The sequence below is a fragment of the Limanda limanda genome, chromosome 16 (assembly GCF_963576545.1).
Source record: "Limanda limanda chromosome 16, fLimLim1.1, whole genome shotgun sequence".
NCBI classification, from domain to species: Eukaryota; Metazoa; Chordata; class Actinopteri; order Pleuronectiformes; family Pleuronectidae; genus Limanda; species Limanda limanda.
This window is the reverse complement of record NC_083651.1, coordinates 11577895-11604091: the sequence shown is the minus strand read 5'-3', so window position 1 is coordinate 11604091 and position 26197 is coordinate 11577895. Positions and strand designations below refer to the sequence as shown.

The window sequence follows — 26197 nt, the reverse complement described above, 5'->3', positions numbered from 1 at the left end:
TTTTAAGCTTGAAACGCGTTCATTCAAATTATGCTGTTTGATGCCCACTGAAGCATTAAAGGTGATTGGGTGTTAGAGGCATAATTCAGAGCCCTGTCACACCAGCATTTGAAACTACTTAATGTCAAATCCGTGCCAACACTTCACGTCAAATTCCACTTTGTTTAGCCTTGACACGTACATTTTTGTCCTTGACCAATGGAAAGTCGTCTTGACAGCGGATAACTGCTCTTTTAGGGAGTCAAGAGTATAAAGAGCTGTAGTTCATTTTAATGGCAGATATCTTGACTTGTCAAAGCAGGTGAACTTAATGACATAAATAACGGCAGCGTTTGATTTAGGTGAGGCAGTTTCATGGTCCTCGCACCGTCCATGCCATCTCACTATTGGGACACTTAATAGTAATAGCGCCGTGGTTAATGGTGCCTTGGTTAATTGCATTACCTCTGCTAATGAGGTTATGTTTTCACCCCTGTCCGTTTATTGGGTTGTAAGCTAGATAACACCAAAAAAATCAACTTAAAAGATTTCCTCTAATGAAGGGGGGACGATGTGGTTGGGGGTCAGGAAAGAACCCATTCCATTTTGGTGCTGATCTGGATCGGAGGATGAATCCAGGATAGATTTTTTTCACTTTCACTTTCCCCAGGGAATAATTCATGAATTTCGATGGGGAAAAAACAGGCACATTCGGGGAACTGATTTCTTTGGGTGTGTGAATTTTGGTGCAGCTTGATTGAATTAGATGGGACTGTCGGGCCCTGGGCTCTTCTAGATTACACCTGTAAACGTTCCAACACCCACAAGTTAAACATGTCTGTTGTAGCTGATTTTGTCAGTCCAGTTTTAGTTAGTTTCTCACTTATAAGACAGGGGTTGATGGTACGAATCCCACTTATGCATAAATTGTCACTGTGTGAAGTCGTGTTCCTGTGAGTTTGTCACTGTCTGGTGTGACAGGGCCTTCATATTTCCTATATATGAATATATTTCTCTTCCTATTAAAACTAATTAATTGATATTAAACATAATTAAAAGTGTGTTAAAAAGCGGCAAAATCAAGTAATATCTACTGTTATTTTAAGTTAATGTGGGCGTTTAACAGCAAATATTCACATTTCTTGTTGTTAAGATTTAACTCAAAATACTGAATAACAATTGAAAATGTAACTTATCTCCTACTGCGCCTTTAAGTTAAAAATTAAATACTCGGGTCAAAAACATATCTACAGATAAAAAATACTCTCTAAAAGCTCCCCCTCTTCTTTCAGTTGTCAATTTTCTTATTAAAATATCATCGTCAGTACACATAATCGGTTCACAAAATGTCACAACCGCAGGAATATTACAATGGTGAGCGATAGCAAAGGCAAAATGCAAAACTAAACCAATCTATTAAAGTATTACTTCAAGCTTTAGTCATGTCATTCTGTACAAAGATGTGTGGTGGTCTTCTGCTGGCGATCGGTCGAGCATGCTGCGTCCAGCTGAGAAGCCAAGTAGCACCCGGTCATGTATCTGGGACCAACACCGCCGTCGACCTCGAGACAGGTCGGGTCTACCTGCTGGATGTGGGCCGTGCCGATCTAAGATATGTGCTAATGAGCAACTATAAACATCAAGCAGCAGAGCGGTGTGTGATGCAGAAAGCGTTGATGCAACAGCAGTGAGTCAAGGAATGGTGCTTTACAATAAGATACATGAAGATATTACATTAAGATCACAGGCAGAGAGACGGAGGGACGTAAATTCCAATTCAGACGTGTGAGAGTGTTTCGGGGAATTTACTCTTGTCGTGTGTTGAGCGTCGTTGTTGCTTCTTCTCTTCATCTCCCTAAAAAGATGAAAACACAAAGAAGAGAATTTACATTTTTCGTTTTGGCCACTAGGGAAGAAGCAACATAAACTGATACATTCACATATTATTACCCGAGAGAGGTGTTATGGAAGAATTGTTCACAATTACAAAACATTTGTGTATATATGTAGTGTTGTTTCTGGCCATTTGACAAACCTAAGCCTGATATCCGATGCTCTGCTTTGTTATAACTGTCTCTTCAGGTGCTAAATGCGTCTTTATCTTCACAAGCTAGTTGGTAACTATGTTTATTTGTTGTGTTGTCAAGCAGAAGACGTGCAAGGAGGTGAAACCAGCTGCCCAGAGCGGTGAGTGTGAACCAAAAACATCTAAAAATCTAAACAATGTACTGAAAGGTGCTAAAATGCTTCATAGAGACGACTGGAAATGAGGAGTTGCTGATAACTACTACGAGTAACACATATAATTCTTTCATTGCGCTAAAAAGATAAAGACATAAAATAAATAATATTAACGTATGTAATGTTTTTATGGCCACTTGAGAAGAAACAGCAAAAACACAACGAGTATTGTTTTATTTATATCATGTATTTGGAGTGGTGTGACAAACATATGCTTGATATTCACTTTCCCTTTTGTTGCGCTTTGGTCTCCACCAAGTATTAGATATCGAATATTTAAATACTTGTCACTTTAGCAGCTAAATGCTCCTTTATGTTCACTAGCTAGTTGCTTACAAAATAAAATGCTGAAAGGTGCTAAGATGCTCCATGGCGATGTGTGGAGTTTGTGATAATAACTATGTGAGTAACACCCGTCACATTGTATAGAGATATTTAATTGCTCATTATGACAATATTGATTGTATCAGCTTTAACTCTAAACGTGTTTGGTTTCTCATGTCTCTTTGTGTTTCTTTACCTGCCACGTCACGTCAGCTAGACCATCTCATACTGATTGGCTGTGATGATCCTGGACAGACAGCAGGCCAGCAACATGCCAATCAGCTGAAAGATACATAGAAAAGGGGTTAAAAGGGTAGAAAAAGTACAATTGACGTTTTATAGAATTCTCCATTCCCCGTATAGTCTATTCTGTCCCATTGCTGTATCAATAACAATAACAATATAATGAAGACAATACAGATAAACAATAACGTTAAATTTGAACAAGCAATGAATAAAGATGTCTATTCCTTGCAAAGTATACTACTTCACATTACTTACAATTTTCCAGTCAACTTAGTCAGTAATTTCCTGTCAAATCACATCTGTCAGCACAAAACGCAACATTACCTCTGTCTGTTGATCTCCTTAGCAACCGCCTTGCTTGTTGTGAGTAATTACATCTCTAATTTGAATCATATCGTAGATCTATTTACACTTCACAACACACCAGCCACCTTTTATTTGTACAGCAGAGAAGCCCTTCTGTTAACTGTTACCTGTGAGAAGGCGATCCCAAACGTCACTCCTGCAATAATGGCCATGTTGGTTTCCATGAATGAAGTGACCAGCTCATAGCAGCCCTGTAACACAGGGGGCAGGTTAGTTTGAACCGGGTAGAGGGACATGTTATATGTGCACGTTAGGGGTAAGATGGGTATCTGGGAGATTATCTGAGACGGTGGTTGGAGAGATGGATGAGGGAGATGGTGTGAAAAATTGTAGGAGGACGACAGATGAGACGTGCATTCATGGGCTTTACAACACGTAAACAGCAGAAAGTCAAGGACATAGAAAAGCACCGTACTGACCTGGTGGAAGACCTTGCTCGGGGCTATGGTTGCGTTGCGGAGGTCTTCTTGGTTGCAGTCGGAGGAGTTAAAGCAGCAGCTGGCAGGAATACCGTTGGAGGGATAATACACACTGGCCAACCAGCTGGTGTAGTTGTACACTCCACAGCAACGCAGCTGAAAACAGACAGAAGACCGAGAGCAGATTAGAATTCATGGACTCATTCTACATTTTTGTTATTGTGAACAAAACCTTAATAATCACAACCAACGATGTGCAACACTCTCAGTTGTCGTCCTTGTCTGTGGAGACTTAACCCCTTTCGATCCCAAACTATAATTCATGTTTCCACTGTGTGTGTTTTCGTTGCCCTTTTGTGTGTTGTTTGTCCCTGTTCTTGTCTGAGTGTGTATTTTGTGTGCGTTCCTGCTGGGCATCGTCCTGCCAACACCTACCGCTCTCTGCCAACTCACCTGCCCAGCAGAGATTCACCCTGCGATCGGCTCCACAAGCCTGCTATTTTACTTATGCTGCCTTGGAATGGGGCCATGTTTCCCATGTCCAAACAAACGTCACACTCTTATGTCTTTTACGAACTCCGACCTCGGATTTCTTCTTCTGAAAGCTCTGAATTCTCATGTTGTAGTCGTATAGTTTTGGAAAATGAGGACAATGTTATGGTTCCATTTCTCTCTTTACGTTACCCAACTGCTAGTTTGCTATATGGTTTCTAGATAAAGTTAATATTAGCATCCATGCTGCTAGGGCCTAGCAGTAGTGTTTATCATGATTTAACCACTAGAAGGCAGCATTACCCCTGACTCATTCAACACAACTGTCACCTACAGAAACGCTGCGGACAATCTCTACATTATAAAACTTTAATATGTTGCTTTTGTACTGTTTGTACTAATACCTGTCAGCCTGATCCTCATGTCCACCATCCATCTGCTCGCCAGCTCTTTTTTAGTCCAGTTTTTCCCCCATCTCTCTAACCCTGACCCCCGGATCAGAATCAATCTTCCGCTAACCTGTCAGTCCCGAATCTGTTGAATCTGAATACGGTCAAGCTCTGCTCATCTGCCTGCTCTGCTCTCCAGAACCAAACTTCAAGACCTCACTCACTCGAAGTTTCATAAAAAAAAAATTCTCAAGAGAGAATTCCTCAAACATCTTGGGCGTTGTAGTCATAAGAAAACGCCTATTTGACATGCTGGATAGTATTAATAGTTTGTAAATAAAGACTTAAAATAAACTAAAGTGCTCCTGTTTATTCTAGTAAAGGCACATGTAAATGTTGTGTCTTTAACAGTTTTTGGGATTGTTGATTTAGATATTTTCATGGAAAAAAAAAAAAATTGACACTTGACACATCCATTGTATTTATTGGCTGTTGAACAACATTGACATTAGCAACTTACCTTGTGCTGCAAGTTGTCCACAGCGCGGCTCGCCTCGTCCTCAGCATTGTAGTTCAGGACTGCGTCATTGTACGTCCTGTGAAAGGTTCCCTTTATCTGCAGCAGGCCGACATATGCACATAATAACACGTGTTAACGGTATGATAAACCTCTGATGTTTTGGATTTTATAAGGTGCACTGCTCGCTGACCTCATGGCGAAACACGAATCCAGAGATCCCGGCCACCAACTCGGCAAGGAAGACGAGCGACAGAAACATGGCGTACTACAGAGAGAGAGGAAGGAAGAGGAAGATTTGGATAGTTTTCATCAATACTTTCTGCTTCAGGTGTTAATCATTTACATATGCTTGCACACACACACACATGCCTGTCCTGTCAACAGAAACTCTCTCTCACACACACACACACACACACACACACACACACACACACACACACACACACACACACACACACACATACACACATACACACACACACACACACACACACACACACATATCCACCGTTAACAGACCAACGTGCCCTGCAGAATCTATTGGATTTCTGATCCCCCTTCTCGTGATAGAGGTCAGCCATTATTCCCTTTGTCGTGCGACCTGAGGCTAATTAATCAGCACATACAACACACCTCTCTCTCTCTCTCTGCGACATATCACTACACCTCCGTCTCTCACCAGCTTCAGCATCCATGGGCTTCCTCTGCAGGTGGCGAAGCATCCGAACAGGCCGAAGACGATGATGACGGTGCCGGTGCCAATGAGGACATACGGGGCGTTGGTGGAGTTGTCGGCTATCAGAGAGATGTACGGGCCAAGCATCAACTTCCCCCATACTCCCACGGCCAGCAGGATGGCTCCTGTTATCTACAGGGCAGAAACAAGGAGAAAACAGAGTGAGAGAGGAACAAAATTAAAGCAGGGAACAGGCCCTTATTTCTGCACTCATTACAATAAATCTGTTTTAGCAGCGTACCAAGTGGGAGGAGGAGAAAAAGGATCACGGTGGAACAAGAAAAAAGCGATTTGAGTAAGGAGGTGGAGACTGCAGACGGAGGACACAAATGAAAGGGGACAAATCATAGAAGCTCTTTGATGCGAGGCGAGACGCTTCCTCCTGTTGCGCATCTCTTTGCATTTCAAATGAAGGCCGCAGATAAAAGAGCGTGCTGTACGAGGCAGCTGAAGCAGCGTGTGTCTCAGCTGGGTACGTCTCACTGGCATCGGAGAGGGAGCGGGGTGTGGGAACGGCTGTTGACGATCCGACTGGAGCGAGGGCCAAGTCATCCTCCTAACCCGCTTTCCTTCCAAGAGGAGGCCGCTCGCCGTCCTGCTGCCAGGCCCTCTGAATAGAGAGAGGGAACGGCCGGCACAAAATGTCTCTGTGCACCCGGGAAACTGATGAGGAAGAATACACTCGGCTTTCTCTCAGCAGAAAGTGAGCTGAGACTTGAGAAGGAAAGTTCCCTCTTAGCAACAGCGGCCGCCCACTTATAGAACGTCTCTGGTTCCAAATGCAAATTTCCATCGGTGATTCAGAAAATCCGTATAAGAACCAAACAATATTGGAAAGTGTTCGAGAGAGAAATCACGGTTGCCTTGTGGTAAACGTTATGTAACCCTGACCAATCTGATCAAAGCCGACATGATGTTTTGCGGTTTCGGTGAACATTTCCATGGTAACAACGAGCTCCACCGATCACAGTCGGTGCTATTACACCTGAGGATTGTGGGTAGAATAGAACATTTTGTGTAAACACAGTTGATGTCATGCAGACTTGTGGCCTCTCCAGGAGCGTCAAGCATCATTTCACTATCTCGTAGCTTGTGGTATAAGTCTACCTTGGATGGTAGGAACATATTATGGCTCACAGACAATTCAGAAATATATGGGACTTTTACTTTCGGAAACACGTTTCTGAGCTGTATTAGGTGACGATGTCCTCAAGCCTGTAGGTCGTGTTATGAAAATACGACATAATAACAGAAGCGATTAACAACCATACAAAAATATTTTATATATTTTATAAAATGAGGCTGCTGTGTTCTGTCTCTGATTACACCTTCAACCAGCCTCTGCAGTTTAATGACTGTGTTAACTACATTCACACTTTGCCCCATTGGCATATTGGGGCACTCAATGATTGGGAAAATTTTTCACCTTGACAAATCCCAGGCCTCCAAATGCCTGTTTGCTGCATGTTGTTGTTTTTTTTTAAGACCCAATTACAGTGAAAATAGTTAGAGAATATGCACATGGCGAAACCTGATCATGATCACCTGATGTTTGTTTTTCTTAATCATCAATAATCATAGTTTTCTTAAGCCAATGTTGAAATATATATATATAAATATATTAAAAAAATATATCTTTATTCTATCCGCAAACATATTCAGTTTACTGCCATTTAGAATTCTAAAAAGGAAAAAAATCTTGGCATTTATTGCTCAAAAAACTAATAACACGGTAAATTCAGTCAGAATCATTATCGAATCCTTATCTGCTGATCAAGGGAATCGAGTCATCAAATAATAATACAAGTTTTCACTGTCTATCTCTGTATTTATGACTTAAACTTGTTGCTTTCTATTACATAAGCAAAACTTGTAAAAATGGGTATTATTGACGACCTGTAGGCGGTTGCTCTGCATTTGATGCTGAAGTGAGACCCATTACATTTTGTATATAAATAGATTTTAAGTCATGACTATTTAATGATTTTGTTATCTCTTTATCTCAATCCTCACCCTGTAGGACAGTAGCTGCCATGTGCTCACATGCAGTTTTCTACAGGACGAACTGTATTGATTTACCTGCCACATAAACCTAATGTCTTAAGTATGTATCGATGTATTTGCATTTATTCAGGTGGCGGCAGTAGCGCAGTGGTTAAAGCTGTCTCCTCTCGGAAAGAAGGTTCTTGGTTCTGTTGGAGTTTGCATGTTATTCGGGCCATGAATTCAGCGTAGGGGTGAATTGGCCCTGTGATCTGCTGGTGACCTGTATCCCATCTCTCGTGATCAACTGGGATTAGCTCCAGATCCCCTGTGACCCTCGAAGGACAAGCGTAATAAATACAGATGGATGCATTTATTCGCTAATTTGTGTGCAGAGAATCGAATGACTGCCTAATGCAACCAGACAATATATAAATTATATATATATATGACTTATTATGTATTCAGTAGTTGGTGTTGTAGCTATTACTGTTGCTCTGTCTCTCGGTTGAAAATGCCCACGTAGGCGTACTTGCAGAAAATGTTCTTCTTTTCCCTCTTTTAAAATAGAAAATAAAACAAGGCAACAACACGGAATACATGTTCAAAGACTGTGGCTGCTGGTTCACCACAGCTAAGACTTATTCTCACTTCTATACAGTGTGCATGTATTTTGAAGAGAAGAAGTGGAGGCTCATGATTTGTCGCTAAGGACATCTACTCCTTCCCTGAACAGAGTATCTCACAGCCTGAGTCATTTCAGGCATTCGTCCCCTTGATGACGATGCACTCACCGTTTATGGCCGACTTCAACAGCGACACAAAATGTCTCTCCCCCCCTAACGGCTGCTTCCACATACAAATAAGGACCCATCTTCTCACGATGCTTAAGAGTTCATTTTAGAGCCAGTGGGGAAATCAAGTCCAAGGAGCAGGGACGAGTCATCTGGAATTCATGCCCGTTGCACACTCCTCCTCCATCTGCACGTTTTGTTTGAAATTCAATGCCTGTCCCGGCCACCCTGGTTACAGCACAGAGTTTAAAACAGGTCGCTCCTTGACCCCCCCCACCCCCCCTATCCCCTCCTCCCCGGCCTAATAGAGAAACGGAAGGTGTGATGACAAAATATGCCGAGGCCACCACACAGACTCCGCCACCTGCTCCGCATTTTCCCCGTCCTGCGCGTCAAACTACAGCAGCGCAGACATTCACACTCCAGACATTATTGGCCGGGACAAGCTGATGACAGTGAAACGGAGGCCTGACATTGAGGCACGTCTCCCCGCTTCGAACTCGGTGCCACTGCCAGCGCCCTCTCCATGCCTCGGCCTCGGGCCTGAAGAGAGCCACTGACCTGTGAGACACTTGTGCTCTTCAGACATCTGAAACCCGACGCTGCAGACGTTAGGGAGAGCGACAAGACCATTCAATCCGGACTAAATATAAAAGCTGGTATGTGACACCGGCCCATGTCTGCATATCAGCACAGTTCTGCTTCTTGATCCTCAGTGGCTACAGATCTAAACTGAAAGCAAGTTAAATCAGTTTTTCTCTTCATTAAAAGCATCAGCATTGAGGCTATTTTCTCCATGAAAGCAGAGAAAGCCCTTTTCAGGTCCTAAACACGTTATGACCAGATAAACCGCTTCCACGTGTTCTTATTAGATAATCTAACCCAGCTATTTCTGGCAGCTATCAGAAAACACACAGGAATGAGCCTATAACGTTCGGCTGTGGTCACAAATTATGGCCAATAACATAATAAATTCAGTCACTTGGTGCTGTGGCTAATATGTGGATCATAGTATTATATAGTTGCTTGATCATATTTGCAGATTCAACTGGTAAAAGCTAAACAAAAGCACCTGGAAACGACGGAAAAACGCTCTTGTTTATCTCAAAGTATTTAGTCCCACAATTGGTTGCAGTCTCGACTAAATCGATTTGGTTTGAGTAGCTGGGAGGATTCTGAGTGATCTGCGTCCTACAATCCTGAGGTCAGGAGCTTTAACTACAGTGAAAAGGCAGAATTCATTCTTCAAATGAGCCTAATGCTTGGTTAGTATTGTGAATGCAGCTTTACATAAATTCAAACTCTTGTATTTGAATTGACAAAATATTAGAAACACTCTGAACTACTCTGATCACCAAGGAAATATACCAACAAATCTCTAGATCTTTGAAATCAAATTACAGATGAACAAAACGGAAAATATGCTCTAATATCGATACATTGTTGGATAATACGACACCATCACAAACCCCAGTCTCTAAATTCAGTGTCAACAAACAGTAAACCCGACCATGGCAGAGCTGATGAACTAAATTACTTTTTCCTCAGGTTTGAGACTCTGGACCTCTCTCAGAAGGGGGCATAAGGCTAAGACACTATAACCGCCTGTAATGTTTCCCACTGTCTTGATAATCGAGCACAGCAGGTACATTGTGTCTTTAGCAGAGTCTCTTATAAGAAACCTACAGGTTCTGATGGATGGCCTGCCTGCCATCCTCCTCAAGAGCTGTGCATTGGAACTCCCTGCTGCTTGGTGTCCTATCTTCCAATAATCTCTGTAACGTCACACTGCAAGAAATCTATTATCCCTCCAGTATCAAAAACATCATGTCCGGATGTTGTTTCAAGTTTGGACCCCCTCCAATTTGCCTACAGACAGGGGCGGAGGACGGAGGTGGCAGTCGCAAGTGTGACGCATCCAGTCAGTAATTATTTAGAGAACCCCAAGAGTTACGCTCAGGTCCTATTTGTACACTTCTCCTCAGCTTTTAACACCTTACCTTACCTATTGGTCCAGATGTTAAAGGACATGCACGTAAATGCTTTCATCATAAAATGGTGTTATTCTTTACTAACCAGCAGATCCCAGCCCATGAAGGTAAATAGCTCAATTTCCTGGGACAAGTACTGTAACACATGGGAACCACAAGGCTGCATTAGCTCTTCTTTCCTCTACACACTGTACATTAACGAATGCAGGAGCAGCTGGACAAATAATCACATCATCAAATTTTGATGATGTGATTATTTGTATCATTTTCGATGATACAGTGATTTTAAGCTTGATGACTGCCCTGCAATGTACGTGGATGAGATTGACACCTTGAAAGACTGGTGTGACAGTCATCATCTAATTTTTAACTTCAAAAAGACGAAGCAGATGACATTTGACCACACAGAGGTGAGAGTCCATGACCAAAGACAAAGTTATGGAGCAGGTTAGCGCTGTTAAAAATCTGGGCATACAGCTGGACTGTAATCTGAAATGGAGTGCCCATGTAGACTTTCTGTGTGGGAAGTAAGCTCAAAGGCTGCACTTCCTCCACGGGCTTAGACTGTTCGGGGTGAGCACCAACGTCATGTCGATACTTGATGCTGCGGTGCAAGAAAGCATAATGAGATATGGAATGGCTCCATGGTTCGCCACTTTCACAGTCCAGCTCAAATCCAGAATTGAGAGCATAGTAAAAAACGGCTATGAAGGTGATGGGAAAAAGGAGTATGCCTCCCTTCAGACCATCTCCGACGGTTCTGTGGTCAGACTGGCACACAGGATCTTTAATGAACCGACACACACACCGATCCCAGAGTTTGAGCGGTTACCTTCAGGTAGACCTTACTGAGCTTATACGTGTAAAACCAACTGCCTCATGCTCTCATTCATCCCAACGTCTATCAACCTTCCATCATTTATCTCAATAACATTGGTACCCTGTCTGGCACATTTTGAACTTTGGTTTTCAAGTGCTTTTGCCAGTTTCTGTTTTTTTATCTTGCCTATCTTGTTATATCCTGTTAGTGTATTATCCTTTAAAGTGTTTTTAGGGCAGGTGCAATATTAAACTCACTTTTATTCTGCATTATTATTCTGGTTCTTTCGTGATATGTCCTTGTGTACGGTTTTTGTTGTTGTTGTTGTTGTTTGATGTACAATGTACTGTTCTGCAGCTGCTGTATCACTTTGGGCCAAGACAAATTTCCCTACGGAGCAATAAAGTAAATTTGATTGAAACTGAAGTTATTTAGACTGGTTTCGAAGCAAGAGCTGAAATAATCAAGTAAATATAATTTATCCAGCAAGACCACCAAAGCATCTCTGCTTCCAGCTTTTCGCCCTCTTACATTATATTTAACTGAACATCATTGGGCTTTAAGACAGTTGGTCACAATTAGAAAAAGACAAAAAAGTAAACTAAAACTGTGATGTTCACCCTTTTAGCCATTTTCTATTCCTTAACTTTTATGAGCTGCAACCATATTTAACACCAATGTGAAGTACAACTCCAATATTTTGAAATCATCAAAATGAAATCAAAATATAAAAAAGTATAGTGCTATAGTGACATATATAGTCTTATATTTATATTTACTAATAAAGAGCAAAATATTACATATACACATTTGATGTTTATTACTTGTGCATTAATATGTGAGCACCATTTTCATTTAAAGCTTGTGGACAGGACGATCAATTATTCATTTACAGTTGGGTGGGGTTGCTTTTTTAACAATGAATAGGCTTATTCATATTTTATGAGCTGGGTTTGTACAATTTAATGTTAGAATGTAAAAAACTGTAACATTATATTTTTGAAATGTGGTGAAGCAGAAATAACATACAGTGGAATACACCAATAAAGTTCAAGGAGCTTAAAATTGTACTGTAGCACCTGAGTAAGTATATGAATAGATATTGATAAAATTGGTATTGGGCTGGGCAATATGGCCATATATTATATTGATAATTATTATAATTATGTAATATTCTTTATATACATGTGGGCACTTTAACACCTGATGATCATCAAGTATTTTTGTTACATTTTGACAATATTTATAAGGCAGTATAGCATATATAATACACGTGTAATGTCCCTTTAAGAATGTAAAGAAACCACCTAAAATGTATTGGTAGATATTGTTTTAACAATTTTTGTTACATTTTGACAACATCTATATATGAGTATATACAAAGGATACAATGTCTCTTTTTGAATGTATGAAACCAACCAACATGTTCAGTGTGTGTTTGAGTAAATGCTTTTAAATGCTTTTATCAAACAGATCCGGTCTTTCGTGTTGATCTTATCAGACATTTTGGATTTTAACATCCTCCAGCTCCTCACTGACACCGACCATGATGCTGGGTGCGTGCGTGTGCGGGTGTGTGAGTACACTGCACCGACACCACTGACGCCCAGCAGACAACATACGTGCAACCCAAACGCAACTTACATAACACACCACGATCACAATACCCACACGCACACGCCCGCGCCCTAAACGCTGCGTCGTTGGGCGAGACCCGTCGATCCTTTCGAGGTTTGTCCCGAAAAAACACGATGGATCCGTCGGTGATGCTGGATCCGTCCAGACCTTCATCACGCACCGCAAACACCAGGGACACAGAGAAATGCTACGTACCCAGAAGACGAAGGAGTAGACGATGAGGAGGGTTTTAAGGCAGGTGATGACCGGTTTGGTCTCCATTGTGGAACCAGTGTGATAATAACAGCAGCCGAGGAGGAGGAGGAGGTGGTGGAGGAGCAGGAGGAGGAAGAGGAGGAGGAGGAGGAGGAAGAAGAGAAACACGTCTCCGCTAGAGCTGTCGCGTTGCAACCACACGCTGATGCAGCCACACGGCGTCACTGGAGCAACGCAGCATCATCATCATCTTCATCATCATCATCATCATCATCATCATCATCAGTGATAACACATAATGATACTGATAATAACCTCCCTGGACGATGTGATAATATGAATCAGAACCACACACACACAAAGATACATGTGTGCATTATGTTTTAATGTAATATCAGAATCAGAATCAGAAGTATTTTATTGCCAAGTACGTTCACACATACAAGGAATTTGCTCTGGTTATTGGTGCAAACAATGAACATTGAAACATAAAAACGCATAAATACAACATGCATAGGAGAGCAATAAAAAATGGGAAACCAGTATATATTTACTCACTTTTTACCAATATTTATACAAAGTAACATTTATTTTGAGATAAACATTTCTGAATAAAAATATATTAAAAATATAAAAAGTGAAGTAACAAGTGAAATGCTAAATGCAAAACAGTTAACAGTGTCATATTGCAATATGCAATGTAATGCAGTATAATATAATATGATATGATATAATGTGTTAATTTAACACATCCTAGAGGAGTGGGGGTGGAATAAATATGTTTTATATTTTATCTGCTCTGTTTTTATGATCTGGCTTTTCTATGATCTGCTATCTTTGCACTTGTTTTTTCATTTTGTGAAGTACCTCTGGTTTTAGAGGGCGTTTTTGTTATTATAATTTTTGTTATTATTGTTACTATTATTATTGTTATTTTTGTTGTTGCAGTTTCTGCAGTCAGTTGCAACACACATCTACATGAAAGCCCATTTTTAGCGCTTTGTTAAAAGAACTGAAAATGCTGGAAGGCATTACAATAAGAAACATTCTCAAATGAGTCACCTCGTATCTCAGAATAATGACCAAGTGTGACTCACTATCTAAAATGTTGCAACTTTGCATTGATCTTTTTTTCCTTCACCTCTACAAATAGGCTTCCGTAGACTAAACTTATATAAAAGTGTTATATTAAATATAGGGTGGAGTGGGGACGGTTGCAACAATTCCAGCGTTTCTCTGGTAACCAAAGATTTCTTTGGATTAGAAGACCAACCTTATTTTTATTTATAAGTGGAGCACCAAATTTCTATTTAAAGAATATCAATCTACCCCTGAATGATACAGGCCTAATTCTTAATTAAAGAGGGTTTCATTGATTGGTTAAGATAGGATCAGCTTCATTGATCCGACCACACAGAAACGTAAGTGTCACAGCAGCAGGAGTACAATGGCTCCTGCATATGTGGCCTATTACAGCTCCTGTAACCTCTATAAATACTCACTAGCCGTCAAGACAGGCCCACCCCAGCGTCCACTTCTCTCCCCCTTTGCAGTCCTGAGTATGGAGAAGCTTCCCTGCCATGCTCTGTTAGTGCATGCTGAAGTTGCCGGTGCGTACACCATTACTCCTTAAGTCTTTATCATGGAGCCAAGGTCCACCCCTCCTCGCAGGCACAGGTGCAGACCCATGGATGCTGCTGAGGCGTACAGTGGAAACAGTTTTATATATTGTGCGACATGTCCCTGTTATATCATCTGAAACAAAAATGTCATCTGATTAAATATTTAACTACAGACGCTTGCTGTTGCTGGGTCAATGTTCAGGACTAAATAACGAACACAGAACAGCAAGGAGGACTGTTTGTCCATGTTTTTATTCCATATACGCTGAGGACGCTTTGAAAGATCTACTTGTGAAAAAGCCTTTCACTGCTTTAGAAATTATTGATCGCATTGACTCAAAAAATGAGGTTTAAAGACCAACAGGAGTCATTTGGATGGTCACAGGGAGTTTCTCTGAAAGTGGGACATCATCTGCAAGTGTGTTTCAGGTGTTTCCATTATTTCTGGAAGCTAATAGATAATAGAAGATTATAGAAATACCTCTTCCTTAAAAATGAGAGAACAAGTTGGTTATCACATCTTTCTTTAGTAGACAGGAGACACCAGGGTACATTAGGTTAAAACAATATGTGCTATTGTGGGTTGATATCTTTTCTGCACAAACCCTTTTTGGTTTCTTAGCTTCACATCTGGTCACACTGCTAAAATATTAACACTGCTATTGGAGACAGGGATTTAATAAAGAAATTCAAAACCAAACGGTGTGTTGTTGGTGAATCCTGAAAGATTTAAGGTCAAGTTTATTTTTTGGTATTAAAATAAAAGACAATGCAAATTATACACCGAATGGAGCTTTTAGTGCCCTGAAGCAGAATGCTGTAAACGTTTGGAACAGGGGAGGACAATAAAACAATCATCGAGAATAGATCGAGTTCACCATTAGTTCACAATGTATTTATCTTATTATTCAACTCATCCAACACTAGGTCAATACAAAACAAAACCTGACTGAGTTTAGGGATATTTAATAGACTACATATAAAACAGGAACCAGTACATATAGATGAGAATTAATTGTCTGCATCATTTAATACACAATCCATGTGGTCGTTCTCTTTTCTAGTTTGACGACATTTGTTTGTTTCAATTAAATTAAACTGAAATAGATTTAAAAACAAACATGAAAACACAAATACAATCTCTCACCTCACAACAGACATTGTGTTTCTTCAAGTGTGTTCAGTCAGTAGTAAATACATGAGCTCCACAAGGAGATACATCGAAAGTGCTCGAACATACAGACAATGGGCCTCATGCAAGAATCACAATGAGCTGACAGCACAAAGCTGACAGAATTGAGCAGAATTTTCTATAAAAGGTCCATTTTTAAGATTTAGGTGAAAGGAATCTAAGGGCAGAAATTTAATATAAAATAATCCTAGGGATGTTTTCACAGTGTGTTTCGTCTAAATTGTTATCTTTACCCCATATACCCTTTATATCTTAATACTTTATATTTACATCAGGAGCGGGTCCTCTCTTCCGAGGCCGCCATGTTTTTTTTTTACAGAAGCCCATTCTGGACAAACTTACACCTTTTGAGATTTTATGCCAACTGAAGGTTACCACAGGTTCTCTGTAATGTTCGGAAGAGGAGAGTAAGGTGGTAGGTATTTAGCTGCATTATGCAACTTCACCACTAGATGTCACTAAATTCTACACACTGACCCTTGAAGATTTTCTAAGAGTTGCCTTTAAGAGTTTCTATTCTCCTAAAATAGACTTATACTGATAAAATGGCAGTTTCACTCTTTGGTAATATTTTGTGAAACTTACCCACAAATTGAGGAGAATTGGGACAGGAATTCAGCAAATATAAAAGCAGCGATCGATTGTCCAACTCTCACAAATGCTGACAGCTAAAATTCATCTTTTGGAAATTTGCTATTTATGATAAATTTGTCAAGCAAAGACCTCAGCCAAGGCCCAACAGTCCCCTCATGAGATTTGGATTTCTTTTAGAGATTTGGATTAGTGTGGTGACAAACTCACCACACTAATAAATAGTAGGTAAAAAGTAAGAGGTTTAGGCTGATGATCTGAATTCTTGCATGAGGCCTGATATCTAATTGAAACTAGTGTGCATTCCCTGGTCTACCTGTGTCTAGTATTAGTTACACACTAAAATGTCCTGTTGTGAGAAAAGTTCACCTCATTCTTCCTCAGGTCACTTAAATCAGTCAGCAGCTGGATGATTGACGCCCACTACCAGGACATGAAGGAAAAGCGAGGAGAAGCGTGAAGCCACTGAAAGTTCACATCACCAAAGGCACCAGTCATCTGATGTGAACTTGAGCCTCTGTGTTTTCTTGATCCCTGATGTGCCGCCTGGTTCACGTGCTACAGTTCCCTCGGCTCTGTAAACACCCCTAAGTCCGTGCTCTTCATCATTTTCAAAACTGTTAGTCCTCCTTTTAAGGTGCTGGTCCCTCTGGGTCTCACTGGTACCGTTGTCTACACTGACCCAAACTCAGCCATCCAGGCAACATATTTCTCCAGGTCTGTAGCGGAGACGGACTTGGACATCTTCTTGAGCGTGAGGGTGAAGTCTTCCATAGTCACAGGCATCTGCAGCTCGTCTTTGGACAAAGCTCTGATCTCCTCAGGGCTCAGGCCTTGGATGCGACGCCGCATTGCCATCATGGATGCATCCCTGTTATACGTGGAAAGACGGGAGCAGCAGACAGACGACTGTTACTATACACACATGGAACAAATTCACTGAATAAAACACGTCACGTAGAATTTCCACAGGTTTGAATTCGACATTTGAAGAATTTTTCTCCTGTCAAAGGGGATGAGTTTACGCTGTGAATAAGTCCTGCAGGCTACATGCTGTATGTAGATGATAAACACACATCCAAGGTTAACAAAACAAAGCCATTACTGAGATGAGCAGAGACAACTCCGGCAACTTAAAATACCTGTCATTCTCAGCATAGCTACAGGAGAAAGGATGAATAATGTCTACACCAGGAGACATAGACAGTAGTCTGATGATCACTCACAGTTTATATTATTAATTGCTCTATTCTATGTGTACTATGTATTATCTACATGCATTACTGATCTATCTGAATGTGTATACGAGCTTGTGTATGTTTGTGTAACTGCTTTAAGGAATGCACACGCTACAGTCTTGACAAGAACAGACAGCAATAGAAATAGATGATTAAATAATTGTTTTGAATGTAATTACTCTTTGTAAATGTATAGATATCAGGTTTGAGTCTTTGCTGAATAGCAGCCTTTACTCTGGTGATTATGTTGGGTTAGATCTGATTGGTGATAGACAAAGAAACCTGGTTGATTGGTATTCAGCGGGCAGGGATGACCTTTGAGAAAGCTGAGATAGAGATTGTATAACATACTATTAGATACAATAACACACACACACATACGCACACACACACCTGCAGACGTTGGTGATATCTGCTCCTGAGTAGCCCTCAATCTTCTCAGCAATGAGGTCCAGGTCAACGTCAGCAGCCACCTCCACCTCCCTCAGGTTGATTTTAAGAAGCTCGACACGACCCACAACTAAACGAACAAACAAACAGACACACACACACACACACACAATAAGAGTATTGTCAGATATAATGATGACACGTTTGAACATAATTTTCCTAGAAATGCTCTATAAATACTGAGTGAATTAAATCAATTCTTGATAATTCTCCCCAGTGTGAATCAATATCAATCACTCTTATCTTAGCTTCACTGCTGGGTACAGCCTCTGTTACTTTTACTACAGTGACCTTCGCTCTAGTTTGTTGTGCTGTTGGCCTGAGGCTGATGAAGTCACCTGTGGGAAGGGAGATGTAGATCCGCTTCTCCAGGCGGCGTCGTAAGGCCTCGTCAATGTCCCAGGGGAAGTTGGTGGCGGCGAGGACCATAACCATCTTGGAGGGGTCGTCATTCTCTGATGCTCCCCCCACACCTTCATTCAGTATAAAAAAAAGGTAGATTTCGTCCCAAACATTAGCTTTCATTTAAAAAAGATGGAGGACAGACTTCACTGCATCTATGTTGCACAGGTCTTTACTCTTGACAGAACAATTTCAGGTTTTGCTGAGCAATTTTGTTAGTATTTTTAAAATTAAGATACCTTAGCTTCACCTTTCCACTTCTCTATTTCACTCACCATCCATCTGGATCAGAAGCTCTGATTTGACCCTGCGACTGGCTTCATGTTCATCAGATGTTCCTCTTCTGCCACAGATTGAGTCAATCTCATCGATGAAGATGGTTGTCGGTGCATAAAATCTGGCCTAAGAAAAAAAAAATATTAAACAAACGTTTGCCATTGGAAAATAACTCAAATAACTTGATGTGTGGTTGACCCCATATACACTTGTACACACCGTATTTACTTACCATTTCAAACAGCAGACGAACAAGTTTTTCTGACTCGCCCCTGTATTTGGAGCTAAGCGTGGAGGAGGACACGTTGAAGAAAGTAGTCCCACATTCTGTAGCTACAGCTTTGGCCAACATGGTCTTCCCCGTCCCTGGAGGGCCGACCATTAACACACCCTGAAACAAACACACTATTGTTGAGCAAGACCAAAGGTACACAGAAAACAACTTCTAACACTCACCGCTTCAGTCACTCCGACGACTTATATTTACATAACACTGACGGACATGTTGAACTATCTCTTGCTGCTGTAAGAAAAGTGTATTCACTTCAGTTACCCTGAAAACCTTGGAATGTGCAAAGAGTACGGATGTGCAGCACTGACATGCACGAGGCTGACGAACAAGAAAAGGCTTCATCTGATCCCATGTGACTGAAAATCAACAGATCTGATCCTACTCCAGTTGCTCTGTGTTGTAATTTTCAGTGACAAACACTGTCGATACAATCACTTGCAAATAAGCAAACAAGTTACTTCTGTTTAACTGGTAAATAGAAAGAAAGCCACAAGTGTCACTGCTAATTACAGCGTAACTTATATGGATGTTTGGGCGACAAGGCAAATAGCGATATGAGGGAGTAAAAAAAAAATCACACACTAATATATCTGTCGATATATGTATGTTTTTTAAATGGTAATGAAAGTCCCTTTCTTGCAAAGTTGTAATTCAAGGTGGATAACAATTAACAACTGAAAGACATCAAATAACAAATTACAGTAATACAATGAACAATAAAATAAATATAAAATAAATAAAAATAATATGAGATAAGATAACATAGAATCAAATAAAGCAGGTAGATTAAGTAAAATTCAAGCAGTGTTTTTAGCACTGATTCATGAAAGTTTGAAAGAGAAGTCAAATACCAGCACTGATTAACAGTTATGTTCATGTCTCTGATGCAAATCTCCCTTGGTGATTTCAGTCAGACGTCACTGCCGCTCTGATATCTGACATTTCTGCATCTGCTATGATGATTATGTTTTCTTTTTTCATGTACTTGTAATCCTTACTGCCTCCGCAGCCATACACTGTGGTTTATATTCCCAGCAGGATGGGGCGGACAGATTTATAACACAAAAAACGGATTAAGACGAGATTTACCAGAATCTCACCAGGAGCACAGCGCTCTATACTAAGTGTCAGTTATAATGAAACTAATACCTTCTGTGTGCCCGGAAAAGAATCACGAAATGAAATATTAAAAACTAAAAATGTATTTTCTGTAGTTGTATAAATCTGATATCTAAAAAATCCGCATCTATTTATACAGAGTAAAAAGTTCAATGTTGTATGTATCAGAAAAAGTGGAAAGCACTGTGCTTCTTTAAAAGTGTTGATCCACACATGACAGGCCTGAGGGGAGGAGACCTCACATGATAAAGGAACAATCAGGCTGTTACAGAAAAGATAAAGTGGTCATTTAGTCATGTAGATACTGTGAAGTATGGCAGCTGAGGAGGTCCACTAACGAAAGACGTTGTGAACGTAAGACAGGATAAACGTTTGCGTTCATGTTTGTACAAAAAATAACAGCTGCCTGTCATACTAGGTTCAAAAATATTGCAGTCTGGTTTGATTATAGTGTGGGAGTTGCACCAGACACCTAAGTTAGGAGTAGTTAGAGTGCGAGTTATACCTTAAGAACTGTTGTCCTAGAAACCATTTGAAAGATGAGAGATTTATGATGAAAACACACCCCTTTATATTTATGATAACGCTGACCAGCGCACAACTTTGTTGAGACTAAATCTTAAATGCTAAGATTTAAGTTTTCTATTGTTGGTGTTGGTGTACGTGTGACACAGCCATCTTCACCTAAGTAAAGAAAACATAAACTAGAGCAGAAACAAAAATAACCTTCCTGGTCGAATGCACGTATTGTAAGTCGCTTTGGATAAAAGTGTCAGTGCATTGTTTACCCTTCTGAACTGAATGATGATCCTGGTGAAACAGCATGGTCTGCGACTACATTTCAAACTAGTGTGAGGGTGTTGACTTTACACAGCATGTCTGTGCAGCTGTTGAAACAGGCTGCAGGAGTCACATTACTCCGACTATGGTTGGTGTGTTACAAGCTTTCACTGCCACACAGCTGGGTGTTCAAATGTCACCAGCTACCAGGGTTCAGAGTTGTAAGTTAGGTCTGGACACAGAACTATGTGAAATGATGAAACGCTTGCCTCTATTGATCTATGTGGTTTCTTAGTCATCAAGTATGTAAGAAAGCAAGCGTGAGTGTGTGAGTGTGTGTGTGTATGTGAGTACCTTCCAGGGGCGACGAATGCCCTTGAAAAAGTCAGGCATCCACATGGGTAACACCACAGCTTCTCTCAGCAGCTTCTTCGCATCTTCAAGATCAGCAATATCCCCCCTGCGGTTCACCAAGAGAATTCAGTCAGCAGAGCTCAAGAAACGAGCCTCTGCAGTGTGAAGGAGTTTAGATGGATCTGTGTGCTACCATACCAGTGAACGTTAGGGTTACGGGACACGATGTCTTTCTCCAGTGAGTCCACCAGGTTACTGTCATACCCTGTGCCGTCAAATTTATTCAGCTCTACATCTCCTGGTGCATCTCCCGCCCCTTTCTTTGCCTGTTAAGAAAAAATGATATACTCATTCCTCTAAAACCGTGTCCATCCACTCAACAACTAATCATTAACTGCGGTCTCACCTTCTCGTCTTTGGCCTTTGTGCCACGTGTGTCTTTCGATCCATGCTGGTCTGGTTTCAATCTGCGGCCTCCTGGCCTCCCCACTCTTATAGTCAGACCGAGGGACTCCTTACTCTGCTGCTTCCCTGCACTGCTGGGCCGCTTCAGTGCTACAGGATTCCTACTCAGACACAGGATTAAAATGATATACTAAGATAAAAGCAGGACTTGCCTCGGATAATTTGCAACAGGGGAAGGCAGTAACTGTAAACCAGCTCTGCTTCTGTGATGGCAAAGCCTGATATGTCCATTTTAATGAACAGAAATTAAAATTAAAATCCAACATGATGAGTCACAACGTGCTGAATGAGATGGAACAGATGAGATCTGTGTGCACTTCAAAGTGCTTCCTTATAAAGTTATCTTATCCCACAGACTTTCTGGATGGTATCAGTAATAATCAGTTCTGCCAGAAACTCAATAAATCTCCTGGATCCATTCAGGCCAATAAAAACCACACAAAAATATTATAAAATAAAATAAAAACACTGCACAGATACTGCAGTTGTGGTCCCTGTTCTTTTATGCTGAATGGAATCAAATAATAACTGAAGTTTTTTCAGCTTTTTTGGTTGTGTTATTATATAAAAAGTGTTTTATAGGACAATAAAATGTTGAGTAAAAAACAAGATATCATTATCTTTCATTTAGCCAAATTGTAAAAAACAAACAAAGAATCAGACACACACACACCTGTGTTCAGCAGGGATGGGAGGGGGCCAAACTGCTGGATCCTCGGGTCTGTCGTTGGACTGAGGAGCATGAGGTGCAAAGATGTCGTTTGGCTTCTCTAACTTTAAGCTCTCTAGCATTCCCATGATGCCTTTCACCTGCTCGTACTCCTCAGTGAGCTCCTGCCTGACCTGAACACAAACAGAGGAAAATGTATAATATCAGCACTGCATCACTGCTTGTGGACAATAAGCAATGGATTAAAAACAACTCTTGTCTACTTGTCTCCGAACCATTCAGAGAAAGGAGCCAGACACTAGAGGACCATCTTGTTGCATTCACAGCTAGTGAAGTAGATTCTCAAAATACAAGAGCTGACAGAATAAAATAACACACACCTGTTAATGCTACGGTAAAAAATCCATTCTGATGGAAGCAAATTTAACACACCAGTATTTTCATTGCAGAATGGCCCCTTTCACAAAAAACACATTGTATTAATTCATAATTATTAATCAAATAATGATACAGCTGATAATGGTGAGATTAACTTCAACCACTTTATATAATCCTGGGTGCCTTATTCGCTACTATATCATAATTTATCATGTTTGATGTTATCACACTAAAGTTGTGATGACATTTAAGTTATTAAACCAGTGTAATGGAGTAAAAACAGTGCGACATTTGCCATTGAACTGCAGTGAAATAGACGTGTAATGTAGCAGAATGTCGGAAAGAATCCATTGCAAGTAGCTGAAGAGTCCAAAACTTGAATAAATGTACTTACAATACAGCTTTCTAAATATTTGTACTGCTGAATTGCAGGGCTGTGGCTTCTCCTTCAACGACTCTTCAGTAACTTGTTTAAAAGGAGCGATCACGGATTTGGGGAACATACCTGTTGCCATCGGACTTTAAGTGCAGGGTCTCTGAAGGTCTGACAGTGCCTGTGGATCTGTTGAATGACGCCCTGGTAGTACACAAGGGAGGAGTCATAGTTTCCAAGCAGGGCGTACTCGCGGCCTTTCTTGGCGTTGTCACATATCTCTGCCAGATTCATGCTGAATAATAGCTACATGATGAGGAAAAAAACAAGTGATTAGTTTGACTGAAACCATAATAGATGCTGCTTGGTTGCAAGTTTAATTTGTGTATATTTCATAATAAGTGTATCACATTCATGAGGATTCAAACTACAGAAAATATGCACCTGCAACATGGAATAACCTCCAGAACAAGCTAAAGCAAATTTTTAAGGCTTAAGGCAATTTAAATTGATAATCTCACCTTGTTATACCCAGTAAGGGAAGGTTCAAACTGTGGCAGCGTCATCTCGAAGAGGCATTCAGGGGTCAACACAAGTTAATAAACACTTGGGCAGCAAGTGTTTGGGGGCCGTTGTCACAAACTGACATTAAAGCCTTTGTTTCAACACTGATTAAAGTCAGATGGCTCTGATGCCACACTGCTGCTAAACTTCAAACACTCAACTTTTATATTTATGTTCTCTCTAGGCTGAATAAATGTATTCAGACCATTTACAGTTTGATTTACTGTCATAACTTGACTTTGGACCAAATGTTTTCCTTACGACGGGATCTCATAGGAATTGATTGATTCTCCAAGGACTCTTAGTTAAACACACCAACATCCATAAGAACATTTAAAATAGACTTATTGTTAGTCCTTCAACTTCAACATATTTGTATGAGTTATGAACTTCCCATAGTGTAAAATATACTAAACAAATGACAAAAGAAGCTGGGCAAAACAAACCGCTAATGACCTACTCCTTTTTAACCAAGTTTTATGTCTTCAGTATTTATATGAACTCAGTTAACAGATAATAAATCCATGGGCAGCATTATTTATACAGGCTGGTTCCTCCTGTTCAGATAAAGTGAAATGTACTGTGAAAAGTGCCTCTACGATTTGAGCTGCTGTCTCTCGTTTCACCTGCAGTTCTTATTTTAGTAAATCCCTTTGTTTTGATTGATAATTTCCTTTGAATTCAATTTAATGTAATTTTGTCATTGCTAAGGCTTTTGCTTTTGCTCTTGTTATTCCTGTTTGGCCAATTTAACTGTTTCTTAATTGTTTTCTTTCTTCTTTTTGTATACTTTCTGTACTGCAGCTGCAATGAAACCTGCTCCACCCGGTTTGAAGCATGGAGGCTACGCTAAGGCTAAGCTAGCTGATAGCAGTGTGTTAGATGATAAACCTTCAGACCAGACACCATCACTGTTCAGCTCCTCCTGTTGTATGCAGTCGCCTCAGACACGTTAGCTTCTGCTAGCTAACCGCGGCTAGGCCACAGACACACAACGAGACGCGGCAAAGCGGCACATACACGTGGCTAATCCTCTCCGGAGGTTAACCAGACTAAATACAACCAGGCCAGGCTATAACTCACATAGTTGGAGGGAAGGTGGAGCTCGTACCTGCATGAACAGCGCTGGCGTGTTGTGTCTGTGGACTGTGGCTCCGGAGCCGGGGGAAGTGTTACCATGGCCGCGGAGAGACGCCGTGAGGAATACAGACCGCGCTGCGTTCACTGGCCCGACACAAGCTCGGAAACATCAGCACTGTGCGCGGTTCACAGGTCGAGGAGGTCACCGCAGGTAGCAAGCAGCGAACAGACTTGCAGGGGTGTTAAAAGTATACACATTTATTACTCAAGTAGAAGTATAGATACTAGTGTTTAAAAAGACTTCTGTAGAAGTTGAAGTATCAACTCAAGCTTTTTACTTAAGTAAAAGTGTAAAAGTACTGGTTTCAAAACTACTTAAAGTATAAAAGTAAAAGTAATGTAAGGTAAAAAAAAATTCCATTAAGGACAAACTCTTAAGCCGCGTCTCAGGGGCCTATAGTGCACTACCCCGCCTCCTCCAAAAAACACATTTTTCTAAAGGCCACTATGACTATAATGTTATATATGAAAATTGTTATGTTGAAAAATGTGTGATGCACTAGGCTACCCGTTTGAACTGCAAAAATGCCCGTTGAAAATTATAAAATTTTATTACAATGCAAATACATATATTGTTGGAGGAGACCTTTGGACTCAACACTACCAATAATCAAACTTGACTATCTAGAGGAAGTAAAAGTCATAACAAGGTTGTGTTGCCTTTTTTTGTGTGTGTTTTTGAACGATGACAAACCGGAATGAAAACAAGCCAAAATTAAATAGGAGTTACGAGGCTATTTTTTAAATGTAAGGAGTAGAAAGTACAATTATTTGCGTGAAAATGTAAGAAGTAGAAGTAAAAAGTCGTCTGAAAAATAAATACTCCAGTTAAGTATAGATACCCAACATTTCTACTTAAGTAAGGTAACGAAGTATTTGTACTTCGTTACTTGACACCTCTGCAGACTTGTTGTTTGTTTCAGTGGAGCAGCACACGTTTCAAATATATATATATATACATATATGCTCTTCCTGAAACGCTCCTGTCCTGCCGAGTCCCATATCTGCAACTGGCACACCACAAACAAACTTGCACTATATTGGTACTGTGCTCTTTCATTGTCTTGCTGATTAGCAGTGAGTAGATTTGACCTCAAATTACACAACTGACTTGAGATAAACTTGATTAATGTGTAAACACTGAGTTCTCACCCCTGA

General features: G+C 40.6%; 2 protein-coding genes across 3 annotated transcripts; both read right to left on the bottom strand.

Annotated features, from left to right (window-relative positions):
- Positions 1-1098: 1098 nt before the first annotated feature.
- On the bottom strand, positions 1099-13199 carry tspan7b (tetraspanin 7b). Its single transcript, XM_061088764.1, has 8 exons — positions 13134-13199; positions 5656-5844; positions 5167-5241; positions 4977-5072; positions 3576-3731; positions 3264-3347; positions 2741-2826; positions 1099-1834 (listed from the first exon to the last, which is right to left on the bottom strand). Exons 1-7 carry the CDS (start codon positions 13197-13199, stop codon positions 2758-2760), a joined length of 735 nt encoding a protein of 244 aa, XP_060944747.1. The 3' UTR covers positions 1099-1834; positions 2741-2757.
- A 2343-nt stretch (positions 13200-15542) lies between these two features.
- katnal1 (katanin p60 subunit A-like 1) lies at positions 15543-23635 on the bottom strand. Of its 2 annotated transcripts, none has more exons than XM_061088894.1 (10): positions 23468-23635; positions 22588-22757; positions 21856-22015; positions 21648-21775; positions 21450-21555; positions 19137-19295; positions 18904-19030; positions 18565-18699; positions 18170-18296; positions 15543-17409 (listed from the first exon to the last, which is right to left on the bottom strand). In XM_061088894.1, exons 1-10 carry the CDS (start codon positions 23627-23629, stop codon positions 17211-17213), a joined length of 1473 nt encoding a protein of 490 aa, XP_060944877.1. In that variant the 5' UTR covers positions 23630-23635; the 3' UTR covers positions 15543-17210. The 2 variants fall into 2 exon arrangements, with proteins under 2 accessions (XP_060944877.1, XP_060944876.1); XM_061088893.1 differs by having other exon boundaries at positions 21648-21769; positions 23468-23629.
- Positions 23636-26197: the final 2562 nt, after the last annotated feature.